At 32.0% G+C, this 27,476-nt stretch overlaps 2 protein-coding genes and 1 long non-coding RNA gene across 3 annotated transcripts; all 3 read right to left on the reverse strand.

The window, feature by feature from the left end:
* Positions 1-14,366: 14,366 nt before the first annotated feature.
* LOC132033411 (uncharacterized) lies at positions 14,367-16,176 on the reverse strand. Its single transcript, XR_009408737.1, has 2 exons — positions 14,833-16,176; positions 14,367-14,740 (listed from the first exon to the last, which is right to left on the reverse strand). It is a non-coding gene; the product is annotated as an uncharacterized LOC132033411 (long non-coding RNA).
* Positions 16,177-16,790: 614 nt separating this feature from the next.
* On the reverse strand, positions 16,791-19,477 carry LOC132033410 (NAC domain-containing protein 68-like). Its single transcript, XM_059423381.1, has 3 exons — positions 18,937-19,477; positions 17,703-17,960; positions 16,791-17,032 (listed from the first exon to the last, which is right to left on the reverse strand). Exons 1-3 carry the CDS (start codon positions 19,396-19,398, stop codon positions 16,907-16,909), a joined length of 846 nt encoding a protein of 281 aa, XP_059279364.1. The 5' UTR covers positions 19,399-19,477; the 3' UTR covers positions 16,791-16,906.
* A 2,842-nt stretch (positions 19,478-22,319) lies between these two features.
* On the reverse strand, positions 22,320-23,908 carry LOC132033402 (uncharacterized acetyltransferase At3g50280-like). Its single transcript, XM_059423372.1, has one exon. The coding sequence runs from the start codon at positions 23,769-23,771 to the stop codon at positions 22,422-22,424; it is 1,350 nt and encodes a 449-aa protein (XP_059279355.1). The 5' UTR covers positions 23,772-23,908; the 3' UTR covers positions 22,320-22,421.
* Positions 23,909-27,476: the final 3,568 nt, after the last annotated feature.

Raw genomic sequence — 27,476 nt, forward strand, 5'->3', positions numbered from 1 at the left:
TTTAACGCCTCTCTCGGATTTTGTGTGTATTTTCGGTTACGAAATTTTGTTTTTCCTTATCTTTGGACGATTTTCACTTTATTTGGTTACATGTGGAACTTGGAATCGAGTCCTCTTAACAAATGGAATATTACAAAAAAAAAAAAAAACCTATTATGTCTTTTATTTTACTCAAGGAATAGTATATAGAGAGAAATATAAATTCAGAATATTATTTTTTGCAATTTTTTGAAAAAGTATATCATCCGAATTTGCTTTCTAAAATACGACGTTTTTCAAATTTCAAATTTTATTAGAAGTAGATGCTGAGGGAGAAGACGATTGAGTGAAATCTATATATAAATATAAATTAGGAAGATTAATTAATTTAATATTTTTTAAGAAATTATTAAAACTTCTATCATCCGAATAATTTCTAAAATATGTCTTTTTTCAAATTATGAATTGTATTATTACTAAATGTTGTCAGGGAAGGCGTTTGAATGATATCTTTATATAAGTACAAATTTGGAAGATTAATTATTTAATTTTTTTTAGTAAATTATTAAAAATTCTATAATCCAAATTTAATTTATAAATTACGACTTTTTTCAAGTTTTGAATTTTATTTTTACTACATGTTTCCACGGTAGACGCTGGAATGATATCTATACGTCAATATAAGTTAGGAAGATTAATTAATTTAAATATTGTATTTAGAAAATTATTTAAAATTCTATCAAAATTTATTTCTAAAATACGAATTTTTCAAATGTTAAATTTTTATTATGACAAGATGCTGACGGTGAAGATGTTGGAATGATATTTGTACATAAAAATAAATTTAGGAAGATTAGTTAATTTCAATAAAAAAAAATTAGTGGATTTTTTTATTTTTTTTTTGAAAAAAATTATCATACGAATTTGAATTCTAAACTACAACTTTTCGAAATATTTAATATTATTATTACTAGATGCTGAATTGGGATGCATTGTAATAATATCTACACATAAATTAGGAAGACTAATTAATGTAAATTTTATTTTTAGTGAATTATTAGAACTTCTATCATTCGAGTTTGATTTCTACAATATGAATTTTTCAAATTTGGATTTATTATTACTAAATGCTAACAGAGAAAAATTGGAATAGTATCTATGCATAAATATAAATTAGGAAAATTAATTATATTAAATAATAAATTTGGGAAATTTTAAATTTTCAAGTTGTGATAGGAAAGCTTAGTATCCGAATATGATTTCTGATACATGGCATTTTCGTTTTAATATTGACAACGAGTACAAATGAATTTGAAAATTTTCAACTATTACTGGAAATTTTATTATTCGAGTCTGATTCTTAAGATATGACTTTATTTCAAATTTTGAAATTTCATTATTTCTCTTAATTTTGACCTAGATGTAGTTGGAATATTTTCATAAATTTGAATTTATCATATCCAAAATTTGGGTATTAATAATAGACACTCAATTTCATGATCTTTGATTCAAACTTGTCTACCTCCCTTGATCATTTGTATTACTCCCTTTATCTCAAATGAACGTACGAGAATCGAAATACGAGGGTCAAAAGCGTTGTGTAAGTTTATACCCAAAAGAAGGATTTTCAAGTATCTTGGGTTCATAATATAAGGGGATGGGGAGATTGACGATGATGTCGCACACTGTCATGGAGCAGGGTTGATGAAATAGAGGTTCGCTTCCGGGTGCTTCACGATAAAAAGGTGCCACCTAGGCTGAAAGGTAAGTTTTACATAGTGGTGGTTAGACCAGCATTGTTGTGGGGCAGAGTGCCGGCGAGTCAAGAACGTTCACGTTCAGAAGATGAAGGAGTGGAGATGTGGATGCTCGGATGAATGTGTGGTCGTACTAGGTGAAGATATGATTAGAAATGAAGATATACTGGAAAAGGTTGGAATGGTCTCCATGGAGGACAAGACGAGGGAAGTGAGACTGAGATGGTTCAAGCATGTGAAAAGGAGATGTGAAGATGCCCAGTTAGGAGGTGTGAGAAATTGGCGGTCGCAGGAGTTAGGAGAGGTAGAGGTAGGACGAAAAAGAACTGGGGGAGGTGATTATACAGGATATGACACTGCTCCAGCTGACTAAGGACATGACCCTAGAAAGAAAGATTTGGAGGTCGAGGATTAGGATAGAAGGTGAGTAGGTAGTTAAGTTTTGTCGCATTGTGTGTGAGAGAGGTGGGGGACTGGCCTTTCCAGCTCCTCTTCTCCTTTTCTTAGTTGTATTATTCTAGTGTTGCGTAGATCAGTATTACTATGTTGCGTCATTTGTTTTGTATCTTGATATTTTGCTGTCTTATTTTTCTCGCAATCCTGCATTGACTACGTTTCTTTTGAGCCGAAGGTCTATCTGAAGCAACCTCTCTACCCCGCAAAAGCAGAAAGGTTTGCACATATTACCCTCCCTAGACCCCACTTGTGAGATTATACTGGGTATGTTGCTGTTGTTGATTTTAAAATTTCTCAAAACAATGTTTACACATTTAGAAAATTGTTAAAAAGTATTTACTAAAAGTATTTAAAACAAATAGTTTGTTTTTATAATTATATAGTAAAAGCTATTTGAAGTCTTGGATAGTGATGTGGTTAAATAAAACATGACAAGTAAACTGTTGTTATGTTAGAAAAGAGGGAAAAGGAACAATGTAAGATTCTAATTCTAACGTTAAAGAAGAGAGGAAGAAAAAAAACTATATATATTTTTACTCAAGGGAATGTGAGGAATAATATCTAAACATAAGTATAAATCTGGACAAATTATCTTATTTGATAATTAGTTTTAGCAAAATTTTAAAACTTCCTCCGGCGATAGAAATGGTAGTATGTGATTTATTTATATAGTATGTTTTTTCAAAATTTTCATCATTACTCTTAATTCTGATCAAGTTGTACTTGGAATATTTTCTTTAATTTGAATTTGTCATTTCAGTTTTGGATATTGGTTATAGACATTTAATTTCCCATATAATGCTCTCAATTATTTAGGTTTTTCTAAATTACTATTGTTTCAGCATTTTCATAATTACTCCCAACTCTCATGAATCTGTTCTTTGGAATATTTTCTTTAATTTGAACTTGCCCATTTTAGTTTATATGTACTGGTTATAGGCCATTCAATTTCTCTTTAATTCAAACTCGTTTTCTTTTCATGCTAATACCACCCCCCCCCCAACCCCGGTTCTCATAAGAAAGTAGGATTCCAAACACGACCTAATTTTAGGCATTGATTTTTTTATTTTTTGAAATAATCTCTACGTAGAAATCACAAAAAAAAAAAAAAAAAAAAATTTACTCAAGTCAATACTTGTTTAGTCATTGAAGAAAAAGCACTTAGGGGTCATTTGGTTAGCGGACTAAATGATCACGAAATTATAGTCATAATTTTCGGACTACTTTATTCTCTTGGATAGGTGGAATAAAATAATTCCAAATTTGATGGGATATACAGAATTAAATTTGCGCTGTGTTGGTTGACGGTATAAATTTATCCCGAAATAAATCTACACCATCAACTAAACATACTTAAATTTAATCCTCAAATATCCAACTTATTACCAAACGAGTTAAAGAGTGGCATTCAAAGTTATAACCACATATGCTTGATTAGCGGGTCCCACTATGAAATGTAAAAATGTGCACTTACTCATCGCAGTAAGGCACTAATAGATTTTCTATACGAAAATGTCCTACTTCTTGTACAACTTTGACCAATTCTTATATTTTCCATGTTTTTTCCATTTTCAATTTTGGATAGTGACTCATACTGTACCATTTATTTCCCTTGGAATTTCCAGTATATAAAAGTTACTTATGCCTCTTTTGGTGGTGGGCCTGAGACTATAAATTCCCCCTTCTATATTCTGGTAAACGCAATTACAAGTATTTTATTTTTGGCAACTATGCTTGATGCTAATTATCCACTCAAATGATCAAGACTTGGTAATTTCCGTCAATAATATAAGATTGGCTTCCATCTTTTCAAATATTGTTTACTTGGACCAATAAAAACAATTCGTAGTACCCTATGTGTACACCAAACTAATTAATTTACTGTATATTTCTTTTTAAAAAAATTAGCTAAATTTTAATTACGTAATACGTATTTTCAATTTACTTTGTGATTTTTAATATTAACTTATTTAATTTGGTAAATAAAAGATGTTGATTATGTTTGACTGGAGTTTATCGTTTCAAATTAATAATACTCAAATAAATTATGTGATAATTCTGTACTTTTTGATATCAAAGTCAATGTGAAATAACAAATATATATATATATATAAGAGCATCGAAAATAACAAAATGATCTTCATTTTAAGTTAACTATTAACACTTGATTTGAGATAATTAAAAATTAAATAGTATTGAGTAAAATTAGTATTGATTCAAGATAAAATCTAGAATCTAGAATTATTAAATTTATTTTGATTTTTCATTACTCTAACTTTTCTTTTTACGCATGATAATAAGAGAAAATTAGAATATGTAAAGTAATGCAATGTATATAGGTCACGTCTAACAAGGAAGCACTTGCAATTTATGCTCATTCTTTCACCACTAATTATGGGATAGAAAACTTATCCAATTAAAAATCAGAAACACATTTTAAATTATAGTCATATGTTTAAATTTCAATACAATGAACCAAATTTCTGAAAACTACGAATAATGCAGTGATCATCATACACTACTGACAATGATCGTAATTTGGGAAGGGCCAGAAAAAGATAAAAAGTAACGTGAAATGTCTAATAAAGCGGCAATATTGCAAGTGTTAAATGGTCCAAAGTCCAAACAACTTTTAATTGCTGCCTGTGAGCACCTTAGACATGGCATCTAGTCTTAAGTGCGCCTATAATTATTATATTATTCTTTATTTTTCAAATGTTGGTTTGGCTTTTGACATTGTTATTGATGCAGAAAAAAAAAAAGGATTTGGGATTTGATGGTTTAGGTCATGGAGAGCAAGCATCCAATCTCTTTTCCATATATTTGAACAACCGTTGCGTAATGGCTGATTGAAAAAATATGTACTAAAATAATTAACAAAAGAAGATAATGATTCCAATAAGCTACAAATCAGTCATTATTATTTTTATTGAATTTTTCCATGCTATGTGAGGTCAGATATGGTTTGGCAGAGGAAAACCAAACCGAGTGCGATCCTTTTTCTTCTACTTAATTGTCTATTTGGAAAAGTTGAAACTAGTTGATGTTGGCATCTTTTAATTATTTTTTTCACTAGTCACAACCCAACTAGCTCCCTATCTAGCATAGGTGGCGTTTGAATATGTTTTTGATTTAATTTCTGAAATATAAATTTTAGAATAAAGTTGGGTAGCTGAGTAACCTTTAGAGGAATATTTGGAAAATAATACTATTATTTGAGAAAACAAATTACATAAAGTTGGATGGTGATGATTTTCACACGCAAAATGCTCTCCTTTGACCAATATTTTAACTTTTAAGTAAGGCAATAAGATTGCCTCTTGATAGAATTTTCTCCAAGAGGAAGGATTTGAAAGTCTTATCTTGTTAATTATATCATATATTCCCTTCGTCTCAAAATAAATCTTGATTTTTTTTAATTTCGAGAGTCAATTTAACTAATATTTTTTTAAACTAAATTAGATTATAATAATTTAAGATTTTAAAATCAATATTTAAATAATCAAAAACTATAGAAAAGGTATTATAAACTACAATTTTTCTCATATTAATATGATAAGAAGGTATATTTTAAAATATTGGTCAAAATTCACATAGATTGAATATCGAGAAACAACAACGATAGATAATTTGGGACACAGGGAGTACTTATCTCATTTGACTTTGCATTAATTCTATTGTATGTAGTTAATGCAATTTTTCTTAACTGGTGAATTTTTGGCATCCATAATCACTAAGCTACAAGACGCTTGAATATGTAGTTCACCTTCCAATAATATACTTACATTGAAAACAAAAAAAAAAAATAGCAGTAGTTGTTAGAGTTAACTTTGTATTTCATGACGAAAAGAAACTCTTTATTTGATTATTAGCTCATATTAAACCATTAACTCTGACATTTTCCTTCTTTTTTAATGTCGGAAGGAGAAAAAACAAATACTAGAAGGGAAGAAATGACATGCTTGTCTTAACTTGCATTCGTATTACTAAAGGTAATTAATTAAAATAAAATTTAATCTTAAAACTTGACTTAACTATGATAAAATAGTATAGTTTGATATAAAAATTGGATGCGGATAAATTTTTACCATTACTTTTATACTTCCTCCATCTCAAATTATTTTGTCGTGATTTCTAAAAATAATTATCTCAAATTATTTATCGTTTTAAAAGTTCAAGTCAAAATTAATTATTTCTTTCTCAAGCTACCCTTAGACTAATTGTTCTTAAAGACTACAAACACCTCAATCATGGGATGTTGTTATAATTATTCAAATACCAATGAAGGGTAAAATAGCTAAAAATCCTCACAATTAATGTTTCTTAAGGGGCGTATAAAAAAATCACTACGGATAATTTGAAACGAAGAGAGTATCTCACATTGGTTGAAGAAATGAACTACTCTTATTATTTGCTCATATATATATATACTAGATACCAGAGCCCGTGCCAGCACGGGCCCAACATATATTTATAATTTTATTTTTATGCAATTATAAAAAGAATTGATATATTCTACAATATTTCTTGAAAGTCACGTATGTAAAGATAGAAATTTTGGAAGCACGGGTTCAATAATTTGTGTCGTGATGTAATTTCTTTGTTTCAGTTTATATGACTTTATTTAAGAAAAAGACTAATAGACACTTTTTAAACTACGCGTTAATCAAATTTGAACCAGAATTTCAAAACTTATTGAATTTTTAACTACTTCTAAATACGAAAACGTTATTTGAACTACCATTCCCCTAGGCTAAAACGTGAAACTTTTTATACATATGGTGATTATGTATATTGTGTCATATAACATGGGCATAGATGAGGTAAAAGATTTCTATCCTTTTTTTTTTACTTAAACTATCATAAGTATGTACTAATAAATTATTTTGTCTATTATGGCGCTCCATATATAATTAGAAACTTAAGATATTGGAAAATGCCTTTTGAGAATGTAATACCCATCTTAGTTTCTTTTTTAGGATATTAAACGATCTTAATAAACATCGAGTAATTTATTTTATCGATTGTAATAACATTCAATTAATTTGATTATAGAATTACGATTTGGCGAGGTAAGATATCACCATGGAACTACAAAATGTAATCGGTTTGTAATACTAACTTTTAAAAATGAAGCTTGATAATAATATATTCGAACTACTTTTGAAAAATTAATCCTTACATGTACTTTCTTCAATCTATTGAATATTAGTACTCTTTGGAGTACAAAAAAAGCTATGGAGATTGGAGGGAGAGATAAGTAAGAGACAACCATTAAAGTTTAATAAGGGCCACTTTTTTTGGACAGTCATTCAAAATCTCTTTAAAATGCGGCGCGTGGTATAAAATCCAACTAAATGAATACATCATTATTGACTTAATGGGGGATACTTTGGGAATTACATGGATATTGATTGATTTTTTAATATGAGATCCACGTTTTTTATTTTTTTTTACATGAGTTGGAGGTGGACGATGAAACCACCTCCAAACTCATGCTTATATATAGTACTAGATGTTGATGCCCCGTGCCAATATGCTTAATATGAGCTAACGACAAACATAATATTAATATGACAATATTTGCATTCGAATAAGTATGTACAGGAATTATTTGGTTTCATTTCATCTCAAAGTTTTTGTTCCGTTGAAATCTTTACATTCTACTGGTCCTAACCAAAACTTTAGTGGTGTAATTTAATAAAGTAACATAACTTATTATTTTTTCATTATGAGAACATTCATTTCTTAAGTTGTAAAGCACTAAGAATCTAACGTTCTATCTGCTTTTACTATCGCTTAATGCTATAAATTTATTAGGTTTGCAAAGATATATATTTGCTTCTTAGATTGAATTATATTTTATACAACAACCGTGAGTCATTATACATTATTCTCCTGAAGATCAATCATTTCTTACTTACCATTCACAAATAAAAATTAGAAAGTTTAGCGTATAATTCAAATGCGTGGTCTCACATCATAAATGTATTTTCTTTCAAATTTAATTTAAATTCTACTAAAGTTTATGTTATATAGTTACACATCAAATTAATTTTTTGACCCATATATTTTTCTTTTAATTCAAAATTTGTTCTTATTAATGTTAATTGGTTATTTTATTCATTATTTTGTCAGCTTTTTAAATAAAAATTCGCTTGAATCTTTTTACTTATATTACGAATAAGTTGTATGTTCAAAACACGATTAATATAACACTGTAGTTTGTGCTCTGTACCCAAAACTTTATTATATTATGTTTGCTACGAATACAAAGTTTGCAAAAAATTATTAATACTTTTTAAAAGAGAAGACTTGTTTAAAAGGAAACTATTTTCCCATCTTTGAGACAAAACAATAGCAATATTTAAGCGTCAGCTGATCACTTGAATTTTAATTCGATTAATTTAAAGGTGTAAAATATTCTATTATTAATGTATGTAGACTGGACCTAAACAATACTTATTATTGTTTTATCAAATTTTGATTTGGATAGTTCTAAAATTAAATCAAATTTGCATTAGTTCAAATTATTAAATTAATTTTACATGTTTAAAACGAAACAAGGTAGAAATTTGATTTTCTATTTAAACGAAGAACTACTATTTTTTAATTTTTGGTGAATATTCTTGGTTTAGCTCATTTTACTTATCGTGTTGTCTTTTGCACGTTTTTTTAAGGAAACGTCAATTAGAATTATAATTTGACTAATTTACCTTATTTATTATTTGATCTCCATTTAATATTATTTTTTCTTTTATGACATTAATCTCTTTTCACATTTATTAGAGTAAGAATAAAAATGAAAAAGTAATTAAATTCTATCTTATTTTAAATAAAATATAAATATTTTAAGTATATTTATTTTAGTAAACACAACAAATAAATGACATGGCGGAATAGCAAATGCAACAGTTAAATATCTAGATTAGATCTCAGGCTAATATACGAAAAGAAAGAAAATTGTATAGTTTGGCTACTTAACCTTTTGAAGAAAAGCAATAATATGTCCATGTTTTTCTTTGTATAATAATTTCATTCTTTCCCACTAATGGGTTGATACGCATGTGACAATGAATCCAGTATTATTGACTTAATGGGAATACTTTGGGAATTACATGGATATTGCTTGATTTTTTAATATGGGATTACTTGTTTTTTTTTTTATTTATTTTATTTTTTACATGAGTAGGAGGTGGACGACGATACCATCTCTAAACTCATGCTTCTATATAAGTTAAAATAAATATATGTTTGACCAACTTAAACCCTTTGAGTTAATTTATGAGATTAAGGTAGATTTATTAATGTTCATTTTCCTTGTTAGCCTTTGGCTAGTTGGCTTGGAAGACGTGTCCGTGATCGTAACATCCCAAGGATTTTGATTCTTTTTTAAATGACCTCATCTTTCATAATCTCACATTAATCATGTGCTAACCATAGGACATTTCTTGGAGTTGTTTGTGTAAAGACAATAAAATGTTCAAACACAAGAAACCCGTCACCAGTTGTCCTTATCTTTTGCAAGGTTCAAGAATAACTTGATGGGAAACAGAAGAAAGAGAAAAAGCTTGGAAATTGAGAAAAGGAAATTCAAAGGAAATCAGCATATTAGAGGGTACTATTAATATGAACACGTACAAGATGGGGTCAATAAAAGAAGGGTTATCTTATTAATCTATCCTTTCAATTTGCTCGTATCGTAACAATGATCAAGAGTCTTTCCACTTCCTTTTTATTCTATAAAATCCACCACTATATTTTATAATAGAAATTACTATTTTGATGAACAAAAATGACAAACCTCAACAATGTAGATAAATGGCCTCGATTCCTTTTTTTTACTTGTCAAGTATATTGAAGTTGTATATGAAAATGAAAATAAATTTAAAGTTTTGTGAGTAAAAACTTGAAAATTCTTAAAACATGTTTTTCAAACTCAATATTTCAAATTTGAGGTAGAAAAAATAGGCTAATTTGATAACCTAACGGGTTATTTAAGATAATCTCCAAATATTTATTTTTTTCAAAATTTGAAACCAAAACCTATAGCAAAATGGGGGCTAAAAATTAAATTTCTCATTTACTTGCCCGCTTTAACAAATTGAGATAGAGTTAAGTAGTTTTTTTTCTTCAATTTGGTTCTTTTGTTAAGTAGCCATTTTCCAAATTAGTTGGAGTACTAGTAGTCAAATTTAGATGCCAAAAAATCATTAATAAAAATAATTTAGTAAAATAATCACTTAATTAATTCTTAAGTAGAGTGCAGAATACAAGCAAGAAAAGTAAAAAAGAACGGAAGGAGTACTGAGCGCCCGTTTGGACATCATTTGAAATTAGGTTGATTTGAAGTTGAAATTTTGATTTGGACCTGCAATTTGGATTTCTTAAGTTGTATTTTTTCCTCATAAACATGAAAACTCCACAATTTGTTAAAACTATCAAAACTTCCACAATTCTTACACAATCTTACTAGCTTAGCAAACCATAATTCATAACAAGTATAATATGGTACCAGAAAGCCTTTCTAAAACATGCAACATTTATTGATCGAACTTTACTTCAATAAAAAAGAAAAATTGAATACAAATTGTAGTGTAACTACTCTGTAATATAGTCCTCCCACATAGTACGGATAGTACGGACAATATATTCACGTTGAGCATGCATTTCCCGATCGGAGTAAATATAAATGTGGTTGGTAAGAGTAATATATGGTTGGTAATTATTCTTATGTTTTTTTTTTTTTTTGTACAAAATATAAACTTATGAGTCAAGTTTTACATTTAAAAAAAAAAATTAAATCACAATTTGGAATTCCACATCCTACTTTTTGGAATTTAGGGTTTGAAGTTGAAATTAAAATTTTGTGCAGACTTCATAATCTGACGATTTGAAATCAAAATATGAAATCATGCTCTCAAATTCAATGGCCAAATGCCTACTAAGATTAGCGTGTACTGTTGAAGTTTATACTTACTGTATCCAGTTAGGTGCAAGTATGGGATTTATAAAACTTCTAATTTGTCTTAGAAGACAAGATAATTATCATTGCTGAAACTAAATGAACATGTAAAACATGGGGTAGACAAAGGACAATTTTGGAGTGTAAAAAATATTGGACAGAGGAAGGGGGCGACAAAAACCTAGCTAGGACCAATAATGTACTGCAGCTACCAAACCGCAGATAATTGTCCCTTTGAACACTTCGATTTAGAATTATTATTATGAACATTAAAGAGAGCAACTCTCTTCTGTGCAAAGCGTGAAAAGAGTAATTTTTGTACCAACCTTCAGTAGCATAGAATCTTTAATTCATTACTACACTTGCCCCCACCAAACAGCAAGCAAATTTGTACACAAACACCAATGAATTATTGCACAAAGTGACAGAAAAGAAGAAGAAAAAGGAGGACGAAAAGAGATGTGAATATCTATAATTTTCCATGATTTTTACATCAACTGTTGGGTGAAAAAGGCAGATGCTACAATAGGCGTATCTATTTAGATTCATATCCACTCAATCAACGAATTAGGGAGAAAATAATAAGAATGGTCCCCTACGTTTGAGGATGAGTTTAAAATAGTGCTTTAAATATACTCTAGCAATTTAGTCTTTTAAGTTTTGTTAAAAGTGAGATTTTTTTTATTTTCATCAAATATTTTAATAATTTTTGTCGGTTAGGTTTGAGGAACTGTGCAAAAAGATTTACTCAGAAACACAAAGAATGTCTCATCAAATCCTAGAAACTACAACATAAAGAACTGTACAAGACGCCGTATATAGTAGAAGTTTTACCTAAAAAGATTGTGTCAAACTCTAGAAATAGACTATCAAAAAATCGCAAAACCTGCATCTTCAAGCGTGAGACCCGCTAATCCTTTCTCTTTTTTCCCCACAGTCCCGTAAAATGCAACATATAAAATTTGTTAAATATTTACGGAGACTAAAAGTGATCAGTTTTGGCAAATGTAGAGGATCAAAGCTGCTCAGGAGAATACTTAGGGACTACTCTAAACCTATTCTCAAACACAAGGGACCTTCTTTGTCAAGGGTGCAGTCAGCCTTAAAGTTACAATCCGGCAAAACTCACTAGTTTTGGCTCAAACCCTGTCTTTGCATTAAAAAATATTAATATGTAAAAGTATTTCTAACTATGCCTCTCATTTTTGTTATCTTTCACAAATTGAGCAATCTTATAATTCATCGTATCTCGACTATTTCGTGTAATTGAACATTTTATAAGATTCATACCACTGGTAACAACATGGAGATTTGTAAAAGATGGAAATTTTAAGGATGCAATTTTGCTGATATTCCCATTGTGCAAGAGCCAGTGTCTTCCCAATATTTTCGTTTCTTGATTTTTTTTCCCAAAAAAATCTCCCCTCGAAAGGCCCTCATAATGTTATTTAAGGGCAAACTCTTGTATATGGAATAATACTATAGTCAAAAAAGCAAGAAAAAAGTGGAGAAGAGTACAGCTTGTAAAGAATGAATCTGAAAGCGAATTATCCTTTTTATTGAGTTCTACTTTGGGGTTAGAAGATATTTACTCATCATTAATGTGTATCTATCTCTACCACATTTAACTGTTGGCTGATCAAAGCTAAAACATAAGAAATCTTTTGTCATTACATTTGACAATGGACAACCCAACAATCGTGTCTACTTGTACCTCCATTAATAGCATGGTGCACTGCAAATGTGAGGTGGCCTTTCTTGAAAAGTGAGTGGAGGATAATCAGAAATATGTAGAACCAACACCTGCACTGTTCTGTGAGTCTAGCATTATCAATACAATAGAATACTTATTTAGTGGTAATTGTCTTCTGTGAGAGAAAATTAACAAAATTTTAGCCTGTGACTCCATATGCTCCAAAATTAGAGAGTAAAGTGGTCAAGTGGAGTGTGCAACACAGGACATTACTAATGTGTCATGTAGCAAAATGCTTTAAACATGCAGACCCTACAAACGAAGAAAACAAAGGAAAGCAGTTTTAGGGTACTACGTGAGAGAAAGTGCGATGCTTCATTGATGAACAAGCCCAATCAATTGCATATTTCCCTCTCAATAAAACACCATTATTGAGTATATATTAGGCTGCATGCTCAAAGCATACTCTGCTAAAAGCAGAAGCATGCATCAATAGATTCAAGACTATAATTCAAAGCCATCTTAAGGAAGAATAAAACACCCCAAGAGCTGTCTATAGGCACTGGTATATTTTGTAAAAGACGACATCCGAAGGTGATATGTCTCATAGGCACAGCTCTACACAATTGTTGTCTCGATCAAAATTCTATGCAACAGATGGTTAATGTGCTATAGCATTGCTAAGGATCCAAATTATCTATGCACTGTTCTCATTACCACCTCAGCTATGGGATTTGCTCCTAAACTTTTCAGTGTAAAATGAGTGATGTCAGGCAGCTTAAAGGAGGAACTCTTAAGTATAATCCCAGCATTCATATTTTGGGTAATTTGGATTTAAAAGATCAGCAAACAATACAAATAATACTCCATAACTATTTCAGAACTCACATCTAAATTTTGAATCTGCCAATTTGTCTATTAAGCTTTTACACTATAGGTCTGTAAACTACGCCGGCATTGTGCTTTGTTCGCCATTTTCATATGCAAAAGTTTAAAATTTGTCATATTAAAACTCGTCCACTGATGTTTCTCAAATCCAAAGAATGGTGTCATCGAGTCAATCCTGAAGGGGGTCTATTTCCAAAATTTACCCAATTGCTACATAGAAGGAAATTATTCACAAAGTATAATGTGCATAGTAAGGGGATGATGTTCTTTTATTTCAGAACAGAAAAACTCTTGTTTAAGATAAACAAAAGCCCTCAAGTACATATATAACACACTCACAAACTATGTTCACAATTCTGAACTAGTGTTTTTTGCATAGCCTTCTGATTTCATTCTTTAATTGATTTTTCACTTTGAAAGCTGTTTCATAAGAGCCACATGATACGTTAACCACATTTTGCTGCCGATTAAAGGACCATTAGGATACAATAATTGAGGACAAAAACAGAGATGATGATAAACGATTTACTGAAAATGTTTACATCTTTCTCCGTCCGGTTTCCCCAGGACCATTACTAATACTAGTTCCTCTGCATTAGTAGTATTAAATAGAGTACAATAACAACAGAGTACAATAACAACAGTTTCAAGCTTCACAAACTACAGTCAGCACATAGGAAAAGATCCTAGAGTACATATATTTACAATACCAAAGTACTTAATATAAAAGAGAATCAGCAGATTCTCATAATACCATCTTGTACTCAGATTTGCTAAAAACAGACTTATCTGGAACTGGACCTTTAACCTTTACATTCTCCTCAAGCTACTCCTAAGCTCAATTGCTAGATATTCCAACACTTGTGAAGCAGAAGAGGCAATGTTGAGATTTTCTCTTACCCCAGAAAGTTCGCCAAAACGTAACCTTAACCCTGCTGCCATCCATCTACTCTTTACTATATCACCAACAGCATTGTCTATCAAGGAGCCAAAGATGCCGATCTGCAGCACAAATCAAATAGGAATGTACGCTTTTCTCCCCATTGACAAGTGCATCAAAACTAACTAAAAAGATACAAAATAATGTTAAATACCTTGAAGCAAGAAAAGTAGTATACAGACAATTTTTTTTATGACGGTGGTTGTTGTTGTTGGTGTTCAGCCAGCTTGTGCGCATTTCAACTATTCCCGCACTTCGACTATTCCACCAAGCACCTGCTACCTTCCTCCAGCAATGCTGTCCAACTATTTGTCACCTCTAACTGACATTGTCACATCCTATGTCTTGGAGCTACTTGATAACTCTTCACCGTCCAACTTATTTGGTATTATGATACACTTCTTCTTGTTGCTGCTGTTAACTTTTTACCATATACGAGATATCCATTCATGTTGCTGCTGCTGCTGTTAACTTTTCACCATATACAAGATAACGAACCATGTACGAGATATCCATCCATGTTATTGCCATAGCTGTTGTTGCTATTGTTATTAGCTCTTCACCACATACAAGATATCATCCATAGACGAGATATCCATCCATGTTATTGCTATAGCTGTTGTTGGTAACTCCACATTTCTTCAAGTGATTCAACTCCCACTCATATAACAAGACATCCATCCAATTGTATAAGTGTAATGCGACTTTACCCAGCCAATGTATTACCTTGAGCTGATTTTGAGCAATCATGACACTATATGAAGTGACCTGATAACTGTTATGATATCCATCCAGGTTACAAACCAATTACTCACCCAGGCTAATTCTCTTGAGCTGATTTTCAGCAATCATGACACTGTATTAAGTGATTCAACTCTCACACATTTACAATATATCCATCCATGCAATTTGCATAATTGTAAACTATGAACCTGACTAACCTGAACTATTATCTGAAGTAGTTTTTCAGCATCCTGACAATGTATGAAGTGACCTCATAATTCGGAAACTGTTGAGATATCCATCCAGGTAACAATACAATGGTAGCCATTACTCACCCAGTCTCATAATTCTCTTAGGTGATTTTAGGATCATGACAGTGACTTCACTCTTCAAGGCACTATACAAGATATCCATCGAGGTAATTCTGTAATAATATGTCCTCATTGCTCACCCCATCCATTATCATGAGCTGATCTTCAGCAATCATGAAACTGCATGAAGTGACCTCGTGATTTGATAATAGTTATGATAACCATCAAGGTAACAAGATAATGTGAGCCATTACTCACACAGTCTAATACTATTGAGCTGATTTCCATCGATCATGATGATGTATTAGGCGACTTAACTCTTCACCATGTACAAGATATCCTTCCAGGTAATTGTATAATTGATGTGAGCCTCATTACTCACCCCATCTACTCTGTTGAGCTGTTTTCAGAAATCATGACACTGTATACATGACCTCATAATTTGACAAATGCAAAGATATCCATCCGGACAACAGCATAATGCAAGCAATTAGTCACCCAATTTAATTCTCTTGAGCTGATTTTCGACAATGATGTCACTGTAGGAGATGATCTCACAATTTGACAACTGTCACCTTTTAGTGACCTCTTAAAATGTAAGTTTCTAACGCTTTGAAAACTGACATGAAACCATTTTGTCCACTTCAGTGATATAAACCGTCATGAACTTCATGCTAGTAACTTCCAAACATAACTTGCTTGGGATACAGACTTGAGATTGTTATTGATGTGATTCAGACTTGGGATTGTCATTGATTGTTGCTGGGGATTGTTGTTTTTGGTACAAACCGTCATGAATTTCATGCTAGTAACTTCCAAACATAACTTGCTTGGGATACAGACTTGAGATTGCTATTGATTGTTACTTCCTTGTGATTCAGACTTGGGATTGTCATTGATTGTTACTTGCTGGGGATTGTTGTTTTTTGTACAAACCGTCATGAACTTCAGTCTAGTAGCTTCCAAACATAACTTGCTTGGGATACAGACTTGAGATTGTTATTGATTGTTACTTCCTTGTGATTCAGACTTGGGATTGTCATTGATTGTTACTTGCTGGGTATTGTAGTTTTTTGCATTTGTACATTTGTACTTGCTCAGGATTGTTATTGATGCTACTTGCTCGGATTGTTGTTGATTGAACTTGCTAAATATTGTTGTTGGATTTTTGGGAGTGTTGATTTTTTTTTGCTTTTAGCTAATGCCCGAAAGCGGGCATAGAATGTCATCCAGCTCTATAAAATCACCTTCTGAAATGGCCATCAGTTCCTGAGCAGAAAAGCCATTGAGAACTGGAGGTCCGTCACTCTCAAGACCAATCTGCTGCACGAAATAACAACCCAAATTAATGAGGCCCATTTATATCAACAAAAGAAAAAGGAAACATCAAGACTTACTCTAACAAGCTCACATAGTGAGAGTTTGAAGGATGAAAGTTTCAATTAGTTAATAAAGCAGGCAGATTTAAGGTCGACTTCTTAAGCCTAAGTAATGCACAATAGAAACAGTAATTCAAATTCAACAGCAACATACCGGTGTAATCCCACACACTCTCACAAGTGGGGTCTAAGAAGGGTTGGATGTATGCAGACCTTACCCCTACCTTTTGAGGGGTAGAGAGGCTGTTTCTGATAGACAGTAACTCAGATTCCACTCCTAGAAAGAGCAACAAAAGATATGGAAAGCAGAAGAAGATTACCTTCATTGATTCCACTCCAGCCCCAATTTCAGTAAGAGGTTTCTTGTTTTCAAATGCGACTAACAGAACGAGTAGGTACATTCTAAGGATAAAATGAATATCTTTTGCACGTCAAACATTTGATGAGTATATATATATATATGTATATATATAGTCAGTGAAGATTCAGAAGACTAAACAGCAACAAACAATTGAAGGAACTCAGCATAAAAGGTTGGCATAACGAATGAAGAAAAAGGTAACTAAGTACCTTCAAAGTACTAATCAGATAAAGCTTTCTTTTCGATATACCTGCTCGGCACCATGTTCTGTAAGAGCTTGACCATTTAAGTCAGTACTAGGTAACTCCGAGACATCATTCTCCTGGTCAATAGTATGTTCATCATGCATTTTAGACTCAGTAGCTGATGCAGCAGTTCCATCATATTGAATACCTACGTGGCGTACTGTGGCAACAATTTGTTGTTCACCATAAGAACTAAATACATGCTTTGACAAGTTATTTTCATGACGAGATTTGATGAATACTCGGCATAGAACAAAAGATGCCTGCACACATGAAGAAGCATGAGACATGTCGAAAATATCTGATGCAACAAGATAGAAACACCTGCATATAACACAAGATATGTAGCAACAACCTTAAACACAATAAAAATGGGGAAAACAGAAAATAAAAATAAAAAGGGCTTTATTTCTGTGTATCCTGATTTCAGAAATTTCAACATCAAACTTTTTGATATGTATATTAAGCACAACCACAGATTAAAAGCAGAGACAGATAGGAGAGCTGCAAACATAAAAGGCAGAATTATGGTCACGCCCAGGATGTGTTGCTTTGATAATCTTAAATCGAAAACATCAACAATAACACAAACCCAAAAGAGTAAGCTAACTAAGAAGCTGTTGACAGTCAGTGATCTGTTTTAGAAATCACATCAAAATTAAATCAAATAAAAGCATAAGCCCTAATTCCAAAATTACCAACCAACATGCATAGGCCCTAATTACACCCTTATTCAATTTGGTGCCTAATTTAGTTAGGGAATCATAGACACAAGTTTATCTGACTCGCCTACTACTCGGTTTTCAATTGGAATGCAGGGAAAATTGGGATACCGTACAAAGTTTCTCTTTACCATAACTAATAATTGGTGACAGAATACCCAAGAGTGCAAGCACATCCTGAATACAAAACTAATTCTATAATCTACTTTGTAAAATCAGATTGGTAATTAGTAGGCGTTCTGGCCATAGGACCCAATCTGAAGTTTTGATTTCAAATCAGCAGTTGTTCAATTTCAAATCCCAAATTCTCAAGAAAGTAGGATTTCAAATTCCAGGTTATGATTCAATTTTTTAAAAAAGAATACTAACTTCAGAAATCCAAATTGCATGTCCAAACTCTGACACGACATGTTTTAAGACCACGAGATTAAATGGTACGTTCAACATAATTGAAACGGAGGGAGTATATAATACTGCATGTAGAAATACGAAAAATATGATGGCAAAAAGAATGTACCATAGGATGACCAGCTAAGGCGTACTCGTACATCAACCAATCAGTCTTCACACCACTCTTACTACCACAATCCCCTAAATAAAAACCAAAAGTTTTACGCGTACCCACCACAACTTTCCCTGCACCCTCACCCACCACATCCTTAACTCTACCTCTTTTTTTCTTCCAATAACCACCACCACTACCAGTACCAGCTCTCCTCTTCAAAACCCTAGCAGCCACAAAACAAAACCAGTGCCTTTTCTGACCACCTCGTCCGTACCGAAAACAGGCAGAATCCGGTAAGTTAAACGGGTCATAATTGTAGAAATCAATTTCTTGAATCAGGTTAATTCCAAAGTCATTGCGATGATCGGAACGGTTTTTTGAAGATAAATAGTAGGAAATGAGTAGTTGATCAGAAGGGTAAAATCGGGTACCGGGTGGAAGTGAAAACGACGTCGTATTGTTATTATCTCCCATAATGGGAGAGAGAGTGAGTGCGTGTTTGAAGTGTAGCAGAGGACAGAGTTTGATGGAAGGGGCAATGTGGGGATTTTATAGTAGGGAGGCGTGGCCATGAAGTTTGTTCAGGGATTTTTTAGTGTCACATTGCTGTGTACGTACTCCTCATATTAATCTCACGTGCTTTACGTATGATTCTTTTTTGCAAATATCAAGTGGCAAGAAGTAAGATCCTCTCCTTGGACAAGTGTCCTTTTACCATGACAAGTGTCCCCACTTCTAATATATAAAAATGACAAGTGTCTTACTTGTGTCATTTTAATCGTCAATATGCATTCTATAAACTGGCCTAACTGATGTCTTCATATTTTTTTTCTTTTTTTTTTTTGGTATCATGTCTTCATATGAATACTCCATCAATGATTAGAGAATTATTATTCTATAATAATCCTCCTTTCCAATTTGCTGGTTTTATTATTTAAAATTTGTTTTGTTTCTTTTGAAAAGACTTGTTTAGTCCTACGAAAATATTTTATATTGCTGGAATAATTTTTTTGGACAGCGCATAGTACTACTCAAACATTACTTATACTCGATTATCAATAATAAATACGTAATATATTTATTGTTATAATTTTCCTTGTTTCTCCAACAGAATATATATCAAAGTGGAAGTTATCATGTCAGAACAGTTTATATCCATACTAGTGGGAAGACGCCCGCGCATAGCACGGCCCAATATGCAGTCATAAATTTAATTTTTTAAGCGGTGTTGATTAAATAATTTTTAAATTTATCATCTAAAATAAGTTATATATTTGTGTGATAATAAATAATCTAATTAAAGATTTATAATTTCCTCACATTTTTTTCATATCTGCTAAAAGGGTGCATCTTAGAAAAGTTCACTGAAAAATATAAGCATGTAGATAAGGATTATTTTGAAGTTGTAATACTTTTTTCTACAATCATAAGGAAAAACACTCTCATGAACATTAGATAAATCTAATAAAGCGGGAGAGAAGATGGGGTCGCGGGTCGGGTTATAATAGACGGGTCGGATAATTTTAATTGAAATTGGATAATTTTGGCTGATTTGGGATTTCCATCCATCCAAAGGGTATATGTGTATACTTTGGCTAACAGAGGGGTATATTTGCCTATTTTGATTAACGGAGGGCAAATTTAACCAATAAATTAAAGTAGAGGGGTATATTTGACCCTTTTTCCTAAAAAAATAAGTACACAACAGCCTAAAGGTTAATTACCATAATGGGCTCCAAAGCAGTTTTATCTATAAAAATAAAAGATAAAGTAAATACAAATAGAAGCAAGATCAAGGCAAAAAATAAATAAGCTAAGCAGGGATGTCAACGAAGACATGCCTGCTTCAACTACTCACTGCCTCTTCTTATATAGGAGAGGAGAAAAATGATAGTGTACACATTGTAAGGTTCAGCCCCTTCTCATGCATTCTCTTAGGAAGCTATTCAGTCTTTAATTTTTTATAATATAATTGTCCATTAGAAGACTTCTAAATTTTTAATTTTCAATAGAACTTCAATTACTAAAATGTTTCCTGTATATGTTCACTTATGAAGACAGGTTAACTATTGACACAAGATTTTAGTGAGACAAATTGGTAATTCTGGTTTTGCAAGAAGAATTTTTTGTGAAATAAAAGGTTAATTAAATATTCAATGATGTGATAGTTCTTTATTGTTTTCCCTGTTTTCTTTCAATTCTATTTTGATGTCCAGCTTTATATTACTTGTCAGTTAATTATACAATATGAGCTCCCATTTGGCCATAAATTTTGAGAGCATATTTTGAAGATTTATTTTCAAATTTTTGTTTGGCCATAAAATTTTGATAGATTTTGAAAACAAATCTTCAAATCCCAAATCCCGGCTCAAACTTGTTTTTTGAGCCAAGATCTATGTTTTGACCTTTTCAAAACTTTTAAAAACTACCCCAAACTTTTGTATTTTATAGAAAAAGCCATCTATTTATGACCCAACTAATTTTATCTACCGTGTTCCTCCATTAAAGCCGTATCTATCATATTTTCATAATTAAAAGAGTCTCTTTTATAAAGTGAACGAGCTAAGGTGTACGCAAATAGTAGAAGAAGATACTCTAGGGAAAATTGCTCTGCCAACTGTATAAATTCATTGCAAAGATAAAAATGAATCTTTGTATTGTAATTGTAATTTGAATTGTAGTAGCTAGTAAGTGTGTTATTAGCAGTTGTTATTAAAATATCATGTTATACATAATTTGGGATTTGCAAGTATGTATGGTTAGGTATTCTTGATAGTTTTTAGAACTTGTGGGTATAAGTAATGTTTCATGTTTTCCAAAATAAAAAGTGAAATATGTTTTGAAAAAATATGATCAAACACATTTTTAAAACTTGAAAAACTTAATCCAAATCAAGTTTTTCAAATTTTTGTGGAAATCTATGACCAAACGCTAGTTTAATGTCCCTTTACAACTGCTCTATCAAAAAAAAGTTAAAAGAACATGTAGTGTCATGTACTTGTTGGGCTATTCAAGTCCAAATTGCACGAAAAAATTGTTTGTCTTGAGGATAAAAATTAAAGACCAGTACAAAATATGGGATAAAAGTGCAAATGACCCCAGATTGACTCAAAGTAAAAAAGAAGTGTGACTCATGTCCAGGCCCGAAAGAACTTGTTTTGGACTTTTCGACTACAGCGAGTTCATCAAATGATGAAGTATGCATTGTTTAAGTAGCAAATAGCAACTAAAATTCAACTTCTAAGCTTCTGCGAAAGACATGTTCAACTTTGAACAGAAATAGCTAAAAGAAAACAAAGTGTAACAAAAAAGGGAAACAAAGGGCAGACATAATACTAATACAGAGTGCTAGGAAGTTTCTCTTTTTATAACCGAAAAAAACAAAGTTCTTGTTATTTAATTCTTGGACAAAATCAAACCCCCAGAGTCAAACTGATCAACATTGACCATACATCAATTAGGAAAAGCAAAAATTCCCCAAAACAACAGCACCTAAATTAACTTGACAAGCTATCCATGAACTCCTGATCAGATTCAAGAGAAGCCATGAAATCAGGTAAAAGACACACTTCCAAATCCATGCTACCATCACCTTCAATCCCTTCATATAAAGTAACTTTCCCATCAAACTTATGTGCATATCCACTTCTAAGTGCCACTCCTTTTCCCAATCCAAATTCATTCCCATACATATTAAATCTTGGTGAACTCCCCATCATAACACTAAAAGGATCAAAAAATCCCCTTAACTCATAAACCATACCACTTTCCAGTTTTTCAACCCATTCACGAATTTCCTTATCCTTATGATTAACCACAGCTTGATGCAATTTCCAAGCTGCCCAACCAAGGTTATTACCAAGAACTTCACCCGCGGAGGAAATTCCTCTTACAGGTTGTATGCAATTCCCAAAATAGTGTTCTGGCAATGGTGGCTCTAATCTTGCTCTATTATTAGTAGCCATTCTACAACTTGTCATTTGATCAGATGGGAATTTTCTAACCCTTGTTATGCACCTCCACATAAGAGCTGACAAAGCTTGTAAAGATGAAATCTTGGTAGTATTACACTCTTCATTGGCTTTTGCTTTGAGTTTCTTTAAAGACTTTGCTGAGAAATGGAAAAATCTTTCCGTCATTTGTGGGGCTTCATATCTACTAATAAATTGGTCATGGTGAGTATAAGGTAGATTAATAAATGGTCCTTTTCCTTCTGGGAACCAATGGTTAAAAGTAGGTGATTTAGAAATAGGAATAATGCTTTGTTTCTGTTCATTATTGGCTTTGAAGACTTCAGAGAAAGAGTTGAAAAAATGCCAGAAAGAAGCACCATCAGCTACAGCATGGTTAATTGAGCAGCCAATAAAAACCCCATCAATTAATTCAGTTACCTGAATAGTTAACAAAGATAATTCATGCCCATCATGGTTAACAGCTCTATCATGGTCAAAAAATGATTGGACCACTAAAGGCACATCTTTTGGAGAAAGTATATCAGAAATTGTTAAATCAAGATTAGCATGGATAAATCTGGCACCAGGGGCGTTAACACAGTCAATAAACACAGTGTAAATATGAGGATTTTCTTGTTTTAGTGTAGAAAAATGACCAGCTAGTGGGTAAAAATGGACAAGGGTGATTGATAAGGATTCTTTAAGGTTTTGTAATAGAGGTTCAAGTTGAAAAGATGAAGGCTTAGTGAAAAGGAGACCTTTTTGGATATATTGCACTGAAAGCATGGCTAGATCCCATGATGATAGATAAACTGGCTTTTTAGATTCTTCTGGATAGTAAAGTGGCTTGATGAAACAATCTGAGATGTGTTGAACAGTAGGTGAAGAAGCCATTTTTTTTGTTTTTTTCTTCTTATTGTTGCAGTATGAATATTGGGTTTTTATAGATTATTTGATGCTTAGTCCTACCTACCTCCTCACCAACCTGTTAAGTGGTTTGGCCAGTGTGGGGTGGGGTGTTTTCTGGGGAAGTACGAAATTTTGTAGACAAAATAGTAGAGAATATGCCAAAAATGGTCAATTATGTTTGGGGTAGGTTGAGAATGATCCTTTAAATATTCATAAGCAGTTTTTGGTTTTTTAAGTTTGCCAAAAGTGTTTAGTTTTAGGCTACCTCAAGTTTTTTACAAACGGAGGTTGTTAGATTTAAGGACAAAAGTACAAATATACCCCTCAACTTTACGATTTAGAACAAATATAACCCTCGTTAGAAAAGTGATGTATATATACTCCTTCCGTTCTGAAATAGATGCAAATATGCATAACGTTATAAAAATGGTGCAAATATCTTTTTCGCGAGACGAGATTTTTTTTTAAAATCATTTAGGTTATTTATTAATTAAAAAAATATCACGTGACTTTAAAAAAAAAAAAAAAGCCTACCTATTTCTTTTTTAGAAGACATATTTTTCTAAACTCACATGGTAATTTTTTCCTCGTGTGTCGGGTCTGATTCGTTTAAAAAAATATCTCTGTGACTTTAAAAAAATAAGTCTACCCATTTTTTTAAACGAACTAGACCCGACCCACCAGAAAAAATTACTATGTGGCTTTAGAAAAGTATGTCTACTAAAAAAAAAAAGGGGTAGACTTTTTTTAAAGTCACATGACATTTTTTTAATTAAAAATAACCTAAATGATTTTTTTTTAAAAATCCCGTCAGCAAAAAGAATATATTTGCACTATTTTGTAACGGCAGGGCATGAGTATACATATACTACTTTTGTAATGAGGGGTATATCTGCTCTAATCGCAAAGTTGAGGGGTATATTTGTACCTTTTCCCTAGATTTAATATAAACTCACGTTTGGAGGTACAAGTTTTGCAATTTCTGTTATTTTTTTTATCTCATTTTGAAGTCTGGTACAACTTTAGGTGTAATTTTTACTAGTACTTTTTTTTTTTTGGTTTTTGGTAATTTTGGTGTTGTAATTTCTAAATTTGGCAGGACTTTCCTTGTCTTTCTGGTTAAAGATTTAATGGAGGCTAAAAGTTCTCATTTTTGGCAAATTAGGGGAGCACAGTTGCTCAAAAATATATTTGATGGAGCATTTTTAACTTGCCTCAAACATAAGGGACCTTTTTTTAATGTAAAATATTACTCCTACCCTAATTAAGTAGATATCTAGAGGTTGGTAAGATCTAACATTTGAATGGACTATCTTTAATATGACCAAGTCATTTTTAAGTATCAAAATCAGATGCTAGTTACGGACTAATTGCAAAAAAAAAAAAAGTAAATGAATAGACCAATGGATTTGAGTATTTCTTTTTGTCTCTAGTCACCAAAGCATAATTACTACTTGTGGCAAACATCACCTAGGGATACGGTGCAAGTGCGATTATTGAATTCAATCTTAAATTAAATATCTCAAACTCATAGTATACGATGTCAAATTAGGCATTGAGTCTAACTCACACACAAAAGGCCGAAAAAAAGAAGAAGAATTCTTTGACTTGTACCGCCTCAAACCTTATAAAGAAGGTAAATTCCCCCACAGGATATGGTATATTCTTTTCGCCAAAAATAAAGAATTTAGTGGTAGAGAGTGTTTTTGCCTCTTCCCTATGCATACTCGGGCACAAATAGAGATTAATTGAAACAGTGACACTTAAGAATACTGGATTCCTAAAGCAAAAAAAGAAGAAAAAAAAAAGCAAACGAAAGCATATTTGACTAATTGTTTCAAACATCAGAAATTCAAAGGTTGCACTTTCTCAGTAGTTGCGGATTATTTCCATATTAGTATATTACCATACTTTCCAACCTCCTTGGCGTCTTTGTTGGGACTTAGGAGAATAGATAATTGGAGGTACTTGACCCACACAAAGTCACATGAATTAGAGTGCTTGCTTAACAAATGCTAGATTTCACCAACTTCGTAATAATCTGAAAATTAAGACAACTAATCTTCTATAGCAGGTTGAATCATGAATGGCGTCAGCAATGTCATTTTTTAATTACATTATTAATGAATATAAGTTAAATCCTTTTAAACTATTACTAATCCGAACACTGACTCCCATCCGCTTGTTTTGGTGGGAAATTACTAATGAGTTGTTGTAGACTGGTCCAACTGTTACAACTATAGTTGAAACGGCTCTCAGTCTCTCCCCCTCTCCCCCCTCCCCCGCCCTCTCTCTTTTAAACAAACCAGTGTACTTGTAAAATACAGTTGGATACTAATGCTATTAATTACTTTTATAACAGGGAACCAATTTTTATCAAGCACACATATTTCATAAATTTCATAAAAGAGAATTCATGAGAAATGTTTTAGCTTAAATATGAATTTATATAAGAAATTAGTATATGTGATTGAAAAGGTAAAATGTTTAAAAAAAATTAATGAAAAAGGAAAAGATGGTAATATTAAAATTAGTGGAATGTAAGCTTGAGATTGATCGTTTTTTCTTCTTCCACTGAGGCCCTTTTCTTAATTATATTTTCTAGTATGATTTCTTGACACTTATCCTTTCACAAGATTCACATTTTTTTTATTTCTCTACATAAAATTAAAAAATAGATAACAACGTACATGCCCAGTGAAATCCCACAAAGTGGGGTTTGGGGAGAGTAGAGTGTATGCAGACCTTATACCTACTTTGGGAGGTAGATAGGTTGTTTCCAGGAGACCCTCGTCACAAGGATAAGCAATTCGAAATAATATAAAAAGCCATGGCAAAATACTATAAAAACGTGATAAAGATGTCTGTGAAAAAGGAATCCGTAACTACCATAAATTAATAAGATAATGGAAGTACAAGGAACAATAGATAGTAGCAGAAATCGAAGGACAATAAACTGCAAAACGTAATACTACGACCACTAATATGAATAAATAGGGAGGACAACGCTCAACTATCACCTAATAGACCCTATCTTTTGTGAACAATTTATTATTCCAAGTCGTGCATATAAGATGCATCCTCTTATATCAAATATTGTTATATCAAGATCAGTTTTTTATATCTATATTTTTTCTGTTCCTCCATTTACTTTCTCATTTTCTTCACCAATCTAAAGGATTGTTATATCAAGATCACTAAAAAGGAAATAAAATAAATATTAAAGTTAGGAAACAAAAGACAGTAAGAAAAAAATGCATTTAAAAGTAAAAATTAAAAGAGAACAAAAGAGAGAAATGGCTACATGAGTGTAACATCTCGGATCTTCGGGCTAAGGTTTAACGCGTAAGGTGGGGGGTATAATGAAACCAATATGGAGATATAGGAAGTGTTTTGAAAATTAATCAAGTCATAAAAAGAGTCTTTGGGCAAAACAAAGTTGGAAGCCACTCTACGGGACATGTTTTCAATTGAGTTTGTAGAAGGTCTTACTTCCAGCGACCATAGCCCCTTTATTATTTGGGAATTTGGGAAAACTTCCTCGATGAAAGTTGTAGAGCTTTGAAATACCTTTCCAACGATATATTATGGAGGTCAAGCAGACATCTGTACAAAAGTTATGGCCATTTACTGAAGAGTCGCAGAGCAGTCCAGAAAATACGACCCGAAATACGGCCCATATATTAAAAT

The sequence above is a fragment of the Lycium ferocissimum genome, chromosome 10 (assembly GCF_029784015.1).
Source record: "Lycium ferocissimum isolate CSIRO_LF1 chromosome 10, AGI_CSIRO_Lferr_CH_V1, whole genome shotgun sequence".
NCBI lineage: Eukaryota > Viridiplantae > Streptophyta > Magnoliopsida > Solanales > Solanaceae > Lycium > Lycium ferocissimum.

What these genes read in the sequence shown, in the direction of transcription:
- LOC132033410 (XM_059423381.1), bottom strand. Translation starts at nt 19,398, where the DNA reads ATGGGAGATAATAACAATACGACGTCGTTTTCACTTCCACCCGGTACC. An exon ending in CCTTAGCTGGTCATCCTATG is followed by an intron (nt 17,961 to 18,936) that starts GTACATTCTTTT and finishes TCATGTGTGCAG; the next exon opens with GCATCTTTTGTTCTATGCCG. An exon ending in CAGAACATGGTGCCGAGCAG is followed by an intron (nt 17,033 to 17,702) that starts GTATATCGAAAA and finishes TTCGTGCAGCAG; the next exon opens with ATTGGTCTTGAGAGTGACGG.
- LOC132033402 (XM_059423372.1), bottom strand. Translation starts at nt 23,771, where the DNA reads ATGGCTTCTTCACCTACTGTTCAACACATCTCAGATTGTTTCATCAAG.